The 14,118-nt window shown below is 52.8% G+C and overlaps 1 protein-coding gene across 5 annotated transcripts in view; it reads right to left on the bottom strand.

Moving 5' to 3' along the window:
• ABR (active BCR-related) overlaps positions 1 to 14,118 on the bottom strand; it is a 185,980-nt gene that overhangs the window by 56,033 nt on the left and 115,829 nt on the right. For all 5 annotated transcript variants that reach the window (XM_021066125.1, XM_021066122.1, XM_021066120.1 and 2 more), the window contains 2 exon segments: positions 11,008 to 11,193; positions 3,093 to 3,200 (listed from right to left, as the gene is read on the bottom strand). In XM_021066125.1, the coding sequence (XP_020921784.1) occupies positions 3,093 to 3,200; positions 11,008 to 11,193 (294 nt within the window).

Below are 14,118 nucleotides of genomic sequence, written 5' to 3'. Positions count from 1 at the left end.
CACTACCTGGCCCATCCCCTGGGCCTCCCCACGCCCCATCGTGCACACAGCGGGAAGCGGGGCTTAAACCCAGAGTGTACAGAGAAGAGAGACAAAGACAAGGCTGGGGCCTCCTTCTGCCTCTCGGCCTCCAGGGTCCCCAGGCCACACCCATCATCTCTGGAGCCTCGTGGGGTCCAGTGGCTGGTATAGGCAGGAAGGAGGGACTCCCAGTACCAGAGAGGACCGTGATCAGGGTGCCCCTCAGACCCATCCCTGGCCACTCTCGGGGCTTCCAGAGGATGAGTGCTGCAAGAGTGGACCCACCCGCAAGCCCCCGGCAGCAGCCACTACTTAGAGGTCTGCACACACCAGCCCAGGGCACACAGGGTTTTAGGGGAGAAGCCCCAGGGCACCAGCTGGTCCTGGGGCACAAGCAGCCCTTGAAATAAGAATTGAGGGGTCCAACACACCTGCATGGGGCAGGGTGGCGTGGAGCAGGGAGCCACGCTCTACCTGCTCCATATGGAGAGGGACCCAGCCAGCCGCCAGCTCCACCTGCACACCCCACCCACCGCACCTGGGCTGGGCACCCAAGAGGAAACTGCAAGGAAGGAAGAGGCCACGGCCCTCCTGGACGCCATGCCAAGGGACAGGGAGTGAGTGCTGGAAACAGACCCCAGGGACGGCTTATCAGATCCTAACCTCTTTTATCTGCCTTTAGAGACAGAGGCTCCAGTGCAAGCCCTGGCCAAAGGACCACTGGAACACAACCCCACTTGGAGGGCTGAGTGCTCCAAGGGGGCTGTCAGCAGGGAGGCAGGATGAGGTGAGGCCAAGGTCAGGTACCAGGTGAGGTTGCCTGCTGTGCCTGGAAGGAAACACCCAGGCGGCGGGAGCCCCATATTCCCTACTCCTGCCTCAAGCTCTTTCTAGACAGAGGAAACCCCCAGGGACTGAGCTTGGGGCGTGGGGGGCGGGGAAGGGGGGTTACTCAGCTTCTCAAGGCTGTGTCCCTGGCTGGTGTCTGGGTTCCCAGCTTTAGGGAGCTTTTTTCCCCATGTCCCCCTCCAGCGCAGCCAGAGGGATGAAATCACTCTGCCGCAGAGCAGAAGGGCCTAATTGCAGTAATTAAGTGGCAGCACCAGTAGGAAGTGACTGTGTCCGCGCATGAGTCAGGGTGAGAAGCCACTGGCAGGTGGCCACGGGCCTTGCTCTGCCCTTGGGACCGACCGGCTTTGCCAGGGGCTTGGGGATGGGCGCAGGCATTTCTGCCCACCACAGAGAACAGGCAGTCAGCACAGGCTCAGAGGAGAACCCCTGCTCTCTGGACCACACAAGACCTGGGCACCCCAGCAGCCTTGGCAGGGCCACTCTGAACACAGACTGGGGAAGACAATTTATCCCCAGGGAGGGCTGGGAGCCAGAGAGGGACACCCTTTCTCCAGCCTCCTTACTCCACGTAGAGGAACCTTCCCACCGCTCACTCCACTCCGTCCTCCCAGGCTGACGGTGACTCACTGGATCCCTGAGCTTGGTAGAGGAAATGGAGCCCAGCCCTTCTCTCTCGGCCCCCAGCAGATGTGTCTGAACGTGGAGGGGAAGTGTTAGCAAGGCCAGTGTGGCCGCAGAGCCATGTCCCCGTTCTTCCAATCCGGCTTTTACTAGTAATCGAGCTGACATTTTCATCTCTGTCTGCCCGACTCCTAGGCTGCCTCTGGGCTGATTCCAAACTTGGGTCTGACCCCTAACCCCAGGAGTTTCATGAAGACTACCCTGCATCTCACCAACTTTCTGGCATTGGAGCTGAGGGAGAAAGCAAAGGATTGAGAGGGGCCTGGAAGGCAGGACGTCCAAAACCACAGAAGGTTCCCCTTCCCTGGAACCACAAGTTCTCCTGCCCTGAGCTTGGTGCCGGGTTCTGTGACCGCGCAGCCAGAGACTTAGGGGTGTCACTGAGATCTTTTTGGCTAAAGGGTGGAGCTGGGCTCCTGTAGGGTCCTAGAACTCCTTCTTGCAATGTCCCAGACAGCAGGGCCAACGGCAGGCAGTGAAGCATCTTTGCCCTGCAGAGGAGGATAGTGGGAAGGCTTGGCATGTTTCCAGCCAGAGGGTCTGGGGCTTCTTCTGCACATAAGGGCTCCCCGTCCTCTCTCTTTGGGATTGTGAGGATCTTAAAAGACCACCCGGTCCGGACTGCCTCAGGTCTCCTGACTATAAACATCACCTGGGGAAGCTGGTTAACATACAGTGGCCAGTGGGTTAAGGATCTGGTGTCATCAACGCTGCAGCAGCCCGGGTCACTGCTGTGGCATGGGTTTGATCCCTGGCCCAGGAACTTCCACACGCTGCAGGCATGGCCAAAAAAACCCCCCAAAACAAAAAACACCACACTCCGGGGTTCCACGCCAACCCTTCTGAATTAAAGCTCCAAGGACAGTACCTGGGGATCTGCATTCTTTTTTGGTTTTGGTTTTTGGTTTTCAGGGCCACACCCGTGGCATACGGAAGTTCCCAGGCTGGTGGGTGAGTGGGAGCTATAACTGCCAGCCTATGCCACGGCCACAGCGACGGAGGATCTGAGCCTCGACTGGGGGACCTACACCAGAGCTAACAGCAACGCCGGATCCTTAACCCACTGAGCAGGGCCAGGGATTGAACCTGAGTCCTCATGGATACTAGTCGGGTTCGCTGAGCCACGATGGGAACTTTAAGATCTTCCTTTTATACAGTGCCCCTGGTGGTTCTTGTCAAGCAAGCTTGGGATGAGCTAGAAAAACCCAGACGCCTCGTTCTACAGAAGAGGAAGTAAGTCCAAGAGAAGGGAAGCGACTTGCTTAAGGTCACTACAGTGTGGGAGAACGCTGCCTTTTTTCTTTTCTTTCTCGCCCCCCTGTTCTAACACAGAATAATAAAATCACATACAAATCGATATTCTTGTATCAAGAGGAAAAATGTCAAGTGCAAGAAAGCCAATGTCAGGCTAGGTGTTACCCATCAGGGGAGCTGTTTTCCTCACTGGCAAGCAAGGGGGAAGAGATCCAAAGGCTGGAGGCTCTGAGCAACCCCCAAAACCCCATGTCGTCAGGGTGGCTGTGCAGGGAACAGCCCACCTCAGAGATCTTCTGGAATTGGTTGTTGGACTGGCTGCACTTCTCAGCTGTCTCCAGAGCGACTTTATAGTTATCCACAAATGCTTTGTACACACCAAGCTGGCTGGCCTGCAAGGAGAAGAGAGGAGAGAGAGAGAGGAGGGCAGGAGTGGGATGGGGAAAGAGGATTAATGAATGGATGAAAGCATAACCAGAGCACCTGGAGCTCCCTTAGCACTCAGAACCTTTAACTCAGTCCAAATGGCTAGCTGGGAGCAAAGGGAAAAGGCAGGATGAACATACTACAGCATCCCTTTGAACTTGACAGTTTCCATGGAAACTGGCTCAGCCAATAAGGTTAACAAGGGGGTATTGGGGGTTGGGGGAGTAGGGCAGGGCCTTTGTTGGCATGCAAAAACTCAGCTCATCTCAGCTTTTGGCTTTATTTAGCATCATCAAAGTGTCGCACAGTTTGAAGCCCTTAATGCCTCACTCGTCTTTCATATCCTGGAATTAACTGAAGCAGGGAGACAGGGAGCGGGATGGGCACATGTGGCCTGCTCAGTGCCCCTCGCTGAGTGCGGGGCACAGCATTTAAAGATGCAGTCCCCACTTCCCTTGGCCTCTTGGCCCCTGTCCCTGCTTCCTCAGCCTCCAAGGAGCCATACTGCACATTCCCATGTCCCTCCGAACCTAACACAAAGCTTTCCATGGTTCAGGACCACAGAGAAGCCCCGCCTCCTCGGGGAGTCAGAGCAGATACCAACTGCAAAAGGGGAAACCAAGGCTCATTAATTCAATTCTTCAAATATTTATGGAAAGCGTTCTCTGTGCTGTGCATGTGCATTTCCTCTTAAAGGAGCAAAGGGTGGAAATGCAAATTAAATGAGGTACTATTTGATACCCATCCATCTGGTCAAAATTTAAAAGTCTAATGATATTAAGGGTTGGAAAGAATGTAGGGAAATATGAACTTTTGCAGACGGCTTGTGGGGATGTAAATTAGTACAATTATTTGGCGAGTAATTTGTCAATAACGAAATTGAAAATATGCACAGCTCAGCATACTACTTCTACATACAAACCCCAGAGCTGTGCTGTCCAATACAGGAGCCACGGGCTACATGGGGATACTGAGCATCTCAGATTCGGCTTGTCCAAGCTGAGATGTGCTGTGAGTGTAAAACACACACTGGACTTCAGAGGCTCAATATGCAGAAGAGAAGGTAAATTATCTGATTAATTTAAAATCTTGATTACATTTTGAAATGATAATATCTTGCACCTACTGGGCTAAACAAAATATATTCTCAGCATTAATATCACTTGCTTATTTTTACTCAAACAATGTGGCCACTAGAATTTTTTTTTTTTTTTTTTTTTTTTTGTCTTTTTAGGGCTGCACCTGCAGCATATGGAAGTTCCTAGGCTGGGGTCAAATTGGAGGTGCAGCCGCGCGCCACAGCCACAGCCACAGCAATGTGGGATCTGAGCCGCCTCTGTGACCTACATCACAGCTCACGGCAACGCCAGATCCCTAACCCACTGATTGAGGCCAGGGATCGAACCTGCAACCTCATGGTTCCTAGTCAGATTCGCTTCTACTTTGCCATGATGGGAACTCCTCAAAGTCACAGGTTTAACCTGTGGCAGAGCCGGGATTCACACCTAGCTATGACTTGGCTAGAGAAGCTATAGGCACCTCTGCTACACGGGTGCCCCTCAGGACAGAAGCCTCGGGCCCTTGATGTCTATTCAATGCGCTTCCAAGTTCTCCCTGGCCCCAGGGGTCAAGGGCAGGTTGCACTCATTCGCCTATTCACTCACTCAACTCATTCATTCAAATTGAAGAAAATACAGTCTGTTCTCCCAGGGCATCTCTGCATCCTCACCGACACTAGTTAGGTTCGTTAACTACTGAGCCACAACGGGAACTCCCCCACCAGAAAAAAATTATCTATGTGGCCTGCACTGTATATGTACTGGAAAGCACTGCTCTAGAGAAACTTGCATATTTGTGTTCACAAGGAAATTGCACAAGAGTATTTACCCTCCTCGTTCTCTTGTGGAAAGAGTGGAAACAAATAGGTAAACATACACACACTGCAGTTAAAATGAATGAACTAGATCTTTGTGCAGCAGCACTGACAAGTTTCAAAATGAATGATGGTTAAAATTGCAAAATTTGTAAGATAGGATATATATACACACTTATATGCACTTTAAATGTACATTTGGTACCATAAAAAGATACAGATCTGTGGCAACAACACAAACTGCAGCCTAGAGGCTACACACCAAATTCATGCCAGCATCTGCTCAGAGGTTGAGTGGAAGGGCAAGGGGAAAGGCAGAGACTGGCTCCTCATCTGCAATGCTTTTTTTTTTTTTTTTTTTTTTGTCTTTTTTGCCATTTCTTGAGCCGCTCCCAAGGCATATGGAGGTTCCCAGGCTAGGGGTCAAATTGCAGTTGTAGCCACCGGCCTACGCCACAGCCACAGCAACGCGGGATCCAAGCCACGTCAGCGACCTACACCACAGCTCACGGCAACACCGGATCGCTAACCCACTGAGCAAGGGCAGGGATCGAACCCACAACCTCATGGTTCCTAGTTGGATTTGTTAACCACTGCGCCACAACGGGAACTTCCTGCAATGCTTTATTTTCTTGATTAAAAAGTCTTTCTGGAGTTCCCGTTGTGGCTTAGTGGTTAATGAATCTGACTAGCATCCAGGAGGACGCAGGTTCAATCCCTGGCCTTGCTCAGTGGGTTAAGGATCTGGCACTGCTGTGAGCTGTGGTGCAGGTCACAGACAAGGCTTGGATCCTGCATTGCTGTGGCTGTGGTATAGGCTGGCAGCTACAGCTCCAATTTGATCCGTAGCCTGGGAACTTCCATACGCTTAGGGTGAGGCCCTAAAAAGCAGAAAAAAAACCAAAAAACAGTCTTTCTGTATATCTTCAGGGCTTAGTATCTGTTAATTCTGGAGGTGAGTGCACAGCTGTTTGCTACATTATTCTCTAGATTTTCCGGTTAATATTTTTTTCGATGCAGTAGCAAGGGGGTTCAGTTGCTACTATGGGGCTTCTACCCACAAAGGTGCCAGAGGAAGTGGGCTGCCCTGGAGCCCCGCCCTGGACCACTGTGCTTTCTGCAGAATCTGTGTGCTCTTCAAGGACCCAAAGAGGTGGGTCCGGGGGCGGGGGCGGGGGGGAATGGCCTGGAGCCACCCAGGCAAGAGACAGAGCCCAAGGGTACTGGCAGGTGGGGCCGAGGAAAGCCAGACAGAAAATCAGAACTGGGACGTTTGCAAAGAAGCCAGGGCCAGAGCCATGGGTCCAATTTTTTTTTTTTTTTTTTCTTTTTAATGGTTGCACTTGTGGCATATGGAGGTTCCCAGGACAGGGGTCAAATCAGAGCTGTAGCCGCTGGCCTACACCACAGCCACAATGGCAGATCCGAGCCATGTCTGTGACCTACAGCCACAGTAATGCAGGATCCTTAACCCACTTAGTGAGACCAGGGATTGAACCTGCAACCTCATGGTTACCAGTCAGATTTGTTTCTGCTGGACCACGACGGGAACTCCTTTTTTTTTGCTTTTTATGGTCACACTTGTGGCATATGGAAGTTCTCAGGCTAGGGGTCAAAATGGAGCTATAGAGGCTGGCCTACGCCACAGCCACAGAAACGCCAGATCTGAGCCAAGTCTGCGACTTACACCACAGCTTATGGCAACGCTGGATCCTTAACCCACTGAGCCAGGACAGGGATGGAACCCATATCCTCATGGATACTCGTGAGCCACAATGTGAACTCTCAAACTTTTCAGAAAGGAAAATCCCAGGTGGGAAGGGCAGGAAGGGATGGAGTTTGATTCCTCTTCCGGGGGCAAACTGGCCCCCTGGTGTCCCGAGCTATGGGGCCTGTGCTAGACAGCTGTCTCCTAAACCAAAGTGAAAATGGCTGCTATTCTTCTAGGTACACGCTCTCCTTGTTCCCTGTCCCAAGAAAAGGCTAAAGGCTAATTGCCCAGGGTGGGGTGCTTCCTACTCTAAGGAGTAGCCAGGAGTGAGCCAGAAGCAGGAACCTCCTGGGCAGAAGGCCGGGGTGCAGGGGTCACCAGCCATCCCAGGCACTGCCCTCTTCATGGAGCAGCCTTGTCTGCAGGGCCCAAGGCCTGGCCTGCCAGGGCTGCTAACGAGGAAGCGGAGGTTGCCTAGAAACAGCAGCTTGGCGCTGGGGTGATCTCATAAAACAAATAACAGAGATGCTAATTCCCTTCTCTCAGTAATGGATAATCAAATACCCGGAGACCAGCTGAAAATAAACTGCCTCCAGATGCCTGGCCTGCCCTGGCCTCCTCCCAGGCCTGTAGCTCCGGGGGCTTCAGATAGCAGTTCATGATGCGGGGGGAGGGCTGGGGAAGGCAAGTTCACAACCAAGCCAGTGGGGCTCAGACCAGAAGGGGGGACCCTGGTGAGAGCAGGGTCTGAAGGACAAAGATAAACTGGGACCGCCTTGCCACTCTGCTCCGGGCTATTCGCCCTCCTAACCACCTGCCCCCTCCCGCCAAGCTTTGCTCTCATCTGCCCTCCTGAGGGCGAAGGAGAGGCTGCTCCCCGCAAGCCAATCGGGTCAGGCCTCTGGGACCAGGTGTCCAGCATCCTGAACTGGGGTCACCACTCTGGGGCTGCCAGAGCCAGAAGCGTGGGGGGGTTCCTGTACAACAACACCTCGTCCTAATAATAATAATAGCAGTAATAACAGTAATAACAGTAAGGATAATGGCTATTAAGCATTTACTAATTTACTGTATTTCAGGTCCTATTCCAAGCACTTTTCAGATATTAACTCACTTAGTCCTCAAAACCATCCAGTGAGGTAAATGCTCTAATTACCCTTGGTTTTACACAAGAAGCAGCTGAGTCAGGAGAGGTTGGGTAAGCTGCCCACAGGTTTTGGTTTTGGTTTTTTTTAAGGGCTGCCGCCAGGCAATATAAAAACTCCCAGGCTAGGGGTCGAATTGGAGCTACAGCTGCCGGCCTACACTACAGCCACAGCAATGCAGGATCCGAGCCATGTCTGTGATTTACACCATAGTTCATGGCAACACCGGATCTTTAATCCACTGAGCGAGGCCAGGGATCGAACTCGCAACCTCATGGTTCCTAGTCAGATTCATTTCTACTTCCTCAAAGTCACAGGTCTAACCTGTGGCAGAGCTGGGATTCACACCCAGCTATGACTTGGCTGGAGAAGCTGTGGGCACCTCTGCTACACGGGTGCCCCTCAGGACAGAAGCCTCGGGCCCTTGATGTCTATTCCATGCGCTTCCAAGTTCTCCCTGGCCCCAGGGGTCAAGGGCAGGGCACACTCATTCGCCTATTCATTCACTCGCTCACTCACCCACCAACCCACTCATTCGTTCAAATTGAAGAAAATACAGTCTGTTCTCCCAGAGCTTATGGTTTTGGGGAGACAGGCAGTTTGGTGTGTATGGAGAGGGTAAGCACAGGGGCTGCATTCCAGGGGCTGCGGAAGGCTTCTCTGCTTCTAAACTGAACACTGACCAGACAAGCCAATCAAGACGGAGCAGGACATTTCAGGCAGCTAGACCCTCAGGTACAGAGAGGCCAAGAAGGCCTGCAGTGAAAATTGAGACCAGAAAGTTCAGGGTTGGGGGCCCAGAAAGTGAAGGAGGCAGTAGCCAGAGGCCAGGGGTAGCCAGAGGCCAGCATGCAAAGGGTTTCCTAAGCCACTCCTTGGAGCTTGGTTTATATCCAATGGGCAAGGGGGGGCCCCTGAAGGGATGTGAGCAGGAGAGAAGCGAAGCCCAGTCAGGAGTCAGGTCTCCTGCTGCCCCGTAGAGGTGGAAGCCACCTGAGAGGCCAGCCTGGAGGCAGCAGCCACTTATGAGGCCAGAGCAGGGATCCAGGTGAGGGCGCCAGAGCGGGTGGAGAGAAGGAGGCTGTGAGCTTTAAAGACGTGGATTCCAGGAGTTCCCGTCGTGGCGCAGTGGTTAACGAATCCGACTAGGAACCATGAGGTTGCGGGTTCGGTCCCTGCCCTTGCTCAGTGGGTTAACGATCCGGCGTTGCCGTGAGCTGTGGTGTAGGTTGCAGACGCGGCTCGGATCCTGTGTTGCTGTGGCTCTGGTGTAGGCCGGTGGCCACGGCTCCGATTCGACCCCTAGCCTGGGAACCTCCATGTGCCGCAGGAGCGGCCCAAGAAATAGCAAAAAGACAAAAAAAAAAAAAAAAAAAAAGACGTGGACTCCATGGGATGCAGGGAGGCGGAAAGCGGGGTGGGAGGGAGGTGCCAAGGATGAGTCCCAGGGAGTCATGGATGGATGGCAGATGGGGTGTGGCCGCAGTCACTGACACAGAGGCAGGAAAAAGAGCAAAGCGCTTCAAAGCTCTTTGAAGATGCTGAGCTTATGGCCCAGGAATATCCAAGCAAGAGTTCTCTCCAGGGAAAGAAGAGTAGGGGGCTGGTAATGCAAACTGGTACAACTGCTGTGGGAAACAGCATGGAGGGTCCTCAGAAAACTAAATATAGAACCACCATATGACCCAGCAATCCCACTCCCGGGCACATATCCTGACAAAACATTCATTCAAAAAGATACATGCACCCCCCTGTTCACAGAAGCACTACTCACAACAGCCAAGGCATGGAAACAACCTAAATGTCCATCGACAGATGAATGGATTAAGAAGATGGGGCACATATACACAAAGGAATACTACGCTGCCATAAACAGGACAAAATAATGCTATGTGTAGCAACATGGATGCAACTAGAGATTCTCATACTAAGTAAGTCAGAAAAAGAAAGGCACATACCATATGATATCACTTATATATGGAATCTCAAATATGGCAAAAATGATCCTATCTACAAAACAGATAGATTATGGCCATGGAGAACAGACTTGCGGTTGCCGGGAGGGCAGGGAGGGGGGAGGGAGGTGGGAGGAAGTGGGATGGATGGGGAGTTTGGGGTTTGTGGATGCAAACTGTTTCATGTGGAAGGGAAGGGCAGTGGGGTCCCGCTGTACAGCACAGGGAACCGTGTATGACTGGGTCAGTCACTTTGCTGTACAACAGAAATTGAAGAAACACTGTATCAACTACACTGTCATAAAAAAAAAGGTGACGACTACAACGAGTAGGAGCCTGTCCATTCAGTGGGTCTCACCACTGTAGGCGAGAAAAAGTGGAGCCACTGCCCCCTGCCCCCACCACTCACACCCGGAGGTTAAGGCTAGTGACTCCTGGGCTGGCAGGAGTTATGGGGGGAGAGCTGAGTGAGGGCCCTGTAGGTCTAACCAGGGGTCCTTGGGGGACCTGGCCAGAGATAGACAAGGAGCTGAAGGACAGGGTGTCACAGAAGCGCGGGAGCTAGCTCATCTGGTGAGCTTTTTTGCACGTTAATTCCACCTCCTTCCTTCTCCCCCCCTGCAATGGTGGGGGGGGGTCTGGGCTCCTGGTGCTTCCTGTCCAGGGTCCTCAGCAGAGGACTGCTGGCTGACACAGTCTCCCACCCAACTGACTGTATCACGTCATAGGCGGCACAGAGGTGCAGCAAGTACCTGAGGCCGCAGGTGAGCAGTCCCTTCCATCCACCTGGCACTGCCCCTCTGTCAGCTGAGGGATGGGGGCTCTGAAGCCCATCAGGGAAGCCTTTGGTCCAGCTCTGGCAACCCCTTGCTGAGAAATGATGCCCTAGGAGGGGCACCTACGCACACAGGGTGTCTCCAGTGGCCCTAGGCGCACTCGGGCTTCACCAGGGGAGGCCAGGAGTTGAGGCACCAGGCCCAGGTTTCCCATAAGGCAGAGCCCAGAGGGCTGGGGCTGACTGGTCCTCTCCCAACACCAGCAGCTCCACTGAGGCCCCAGATGAGGACCCTCCATCCAGGGGAGACTCACCAGCTTCTGGAAGAGGTGGCCCATGGTGACCTGGCTGTCCCACTGCTGCACCTTGGGGCAGAGGTTGTCATAGAACTCCTTGTGGATCTCGTAGATGTCCTGGATCTTATAGAAGATGGTCTCGATCTGTTGGATGGTGAGCACGGGCTGGGAGGTGGTGGCTGTGGCCTTCAGGGGTTTCATGGGCTGGGAGAGAGGAGGAAGAAGGAGCGGAGGTGAGAGGCGAGTAAACCCGAGGGTCAGCAGGCTCAGGGCCCGGATAAGGCCTTCCTGCTGCCCCAGCAAGGCCACCAAGGGCAGCACCTGACGAGTGGCTGGAATCAAGCAGCTGCTGTCACAGGCCCCAACAAACCACACACTACTGCAAGAAGAGGGAGCCTGATGGCCAGGGGCTGGTTCAGTGGTCCAGTTGGGCCCACGGGGTGGTTTCAGAACAGATTTATCCCACCCCGTGTCCCCCGAGGGGCCCCTGGCTCTCGGCCTGCACTGGGTTTGCTTGATGGTTTAACAGGATCCAGAGTTTTCTTCCAAAATGGCCTGATGCTCTGAGTCATAAACTCCCTTGTCCCACTTCAGGGGGGGAAGGAGGGTTGGCTGGGAACTCAACCCCTCAGCTGTTCCCTTTCAAGAAACAGAATATGATTCTAGGACTTGGGGGTAGAATTTCTAAGGGAGCCAAACCAGCCTCAGCTGCACTGATATTTTAAGTTCCCATCATTTATTCCAGAGAGGGTGAGCAGGAGGCACACACACACTGTGCAAACCTCCTATGCCTGTGGCAGATATTGCTAAACGATCACAAGGATCTTTCTCGCTGAGCCTGGTTGGAGCCTCAGACTCTTTCTCAATGGCAAGGTTGACCAGCAAGATGAAACCTAGCTATCATCTCTTGTCCTCACTAAGATGCTCCAAGGCCTGCAGCTGGAGAGGGTGAGGTGACAGAAACTCAGTACCATCCCCAACACCTGCTGGGAGCTGAAGCCATCTCCTTAAAGCCCAGCATTAAAGGATAATGAGACTTGTGTCTTCAGTGTGATTTCTCTATTTTCTAAATCACCTCCAATGAGTAAATATTCATTTTATAATCAAGGGAAAAGAGCTATTAAAACTCACAGTCAAGGAGTTCCCATTGTAGCTCAGTGGGTTAAGGACTCGAGTTGTCTCTGTGAGGATGCGTGTTCAATCCCTGACCTTGCTCAGAGGGTTAAGGATCTGGCGTTGCTGCAAGCTGCATTGTAGTGCACGGATGCAACCCAGATCTGCTGTTGCTGTGACCACGGCAAAGACCGCAGATGCAGTTCTGACTGGACCCCTAAGCCCAGGAACTTGTGTATGCTGCAGGTGCGGCCATAAAAAGGAAAAATTCATTGTTGAAACAAACAAAAAAATGACACTGAAGGATAAGGAGCTCCGCCATGGCTGACCTTCCTAAAGCCCCAAAGATGCCCAGATTGTACTCCAAAGGCCCCCAGGGGAGAGTCTGGAAACCTGCCCCAGAGAGAAGTCACAGGGGGCGGGGGGAGTATTTTCCTGGGCGAGAGAAGCCTGAGTCAGACACGGTTGGTGTTCTTCATCTACTGTGTAGGAAAGAGGCCTGTGACTTAGTCTGGGTCATTTTGGAGACCCAGGAGCAGAAGAGAGTAGGGACAGGTATGGGCTCACTGGAGCTGTTTCCCCATGTCTCGGGGGTTTAGATAGTGAGTCTTCTGACAGGCGAAGCATCCTAGCAGAGAACGGGCGACTCAGTGCTGGGCTACAGCGAACACCTGCACCGAGGGAGACCCAAGTTAATGCCGGCTCCTTCTGAGATAACCACCAGCTGGAGCTGGCTGCAACAGCCGAACCGCCCAGCCAAGCTTCGCTCTAGCCTCCCGTTGCCTCACTCTCACTGTGGCAGAGCCCATGTCCATCCACAAGGAAGGCCCCTCTACTCAAAAGCCCAGACAACACTCTGAGTTCTGGCTCCCTCATCCTCCCAGCTCTAAAAAGTTCAGATGTGGGAATTGCCTGGTGGCTTGGCAATGAACAATCCAGCGTTGTCACTGCTGTGGTGCAGGTTCAGTCCCTGGCTGGGGAACTTTTGCACGCCATGGTCATGGCCAAAAAAAATGAAAATAAAAAGTTCCGATGCAATGATGAAGGCAGGGAAAAAGACGAAGCTCTCCTTCTGACCTTCTTGGTGCTGGAATCAATGAGGCCTTAATGTCCAGCCCTTTGCTTGGGAAGCAGGATGGGATTCCACCTGGTGCAGGCCAGGCAGTGTGGGCCAGAGTCCCAATTCTGCCACTTCATAGCTGTGGGCAAATCACTTAGCATCTCTGGGCCTCAGCAGCGTTATTTGTAAATCTGGGATAACATTACCTTCCTAAGAACACTGATGGGAAGATCAAAAACCGTAATTTATATAAAATATTGAATATGTACCTGGCACACAGAAGGCAATCGATACATGTTAGCTGCTACTATTATTACTATTCACCCCACAAATAATGGACCGAGTGCCTAACTCGAGGCCAGAGCGGGGGTGGGAGGTATTCAGGGATTCACTGATCACTGCCCCTGTGGAGCCGTGCATCTGGGAGGGGAGCCAGACAGAACACCAGGAAACAATCACACACATGACGGCCCAAAAGTGCAATGAAGGAAATAAGACGGGGTCGTCCTGCTGAAGGACAGCTTCTCCAAGAAGGGGACACTGACCTGAAATGGGAGCATGGGACAAAGGGGACAGTATTCCTGGTCCCAAGGCGGGCATGGCTGGGGGAGGGAGAGGAGGAGCCGGAAGGAAGCCGGTGAGCCTGTGCCGCGGGCAGGGGGCTGGAGGGGTGAGCAGAGCCAGATCGCACAGGGGAAGGAATGCGGCTGCGAAGCCCATGCAGTGACCCGGCTTTCCCTGAGGGACTGAAGCAGGGGAATGCCGGGGTCTAATTTTCTCTTCAGGAGATTATTTTTATGACTCATGCTCCTTGTTCTGGAGAATGCTATAATCTATTTGGGTAACTGGACCAACACAAACGAAACAATTTAGTGGACAAAGCAAGATAGAGCTATTACTCAACGTGGACCGTAAATATCAACCAACTGGTCCCAAGGTCGTGCTGGTGCAGCCTG

This window comes from Sus scrofa, chromosome 12 (genome assembly GCF_000003025.6).
Source record: "Sus scrofa isolate TJ Tabasco breed Duroc chromosome 12, Sscrofa11.1, whole genome shotgun sequence".
Lineage (NCBI taxonomy): Eukaryota > Metazoa > Chordata > Mammalia > Artiodactyla > Suidae > Sus > Sus scrofa.
Note: the sequence above shows the minus strand (reverse complement) of the source record. Positions and strands in the feature narration are given on the sequence as shown.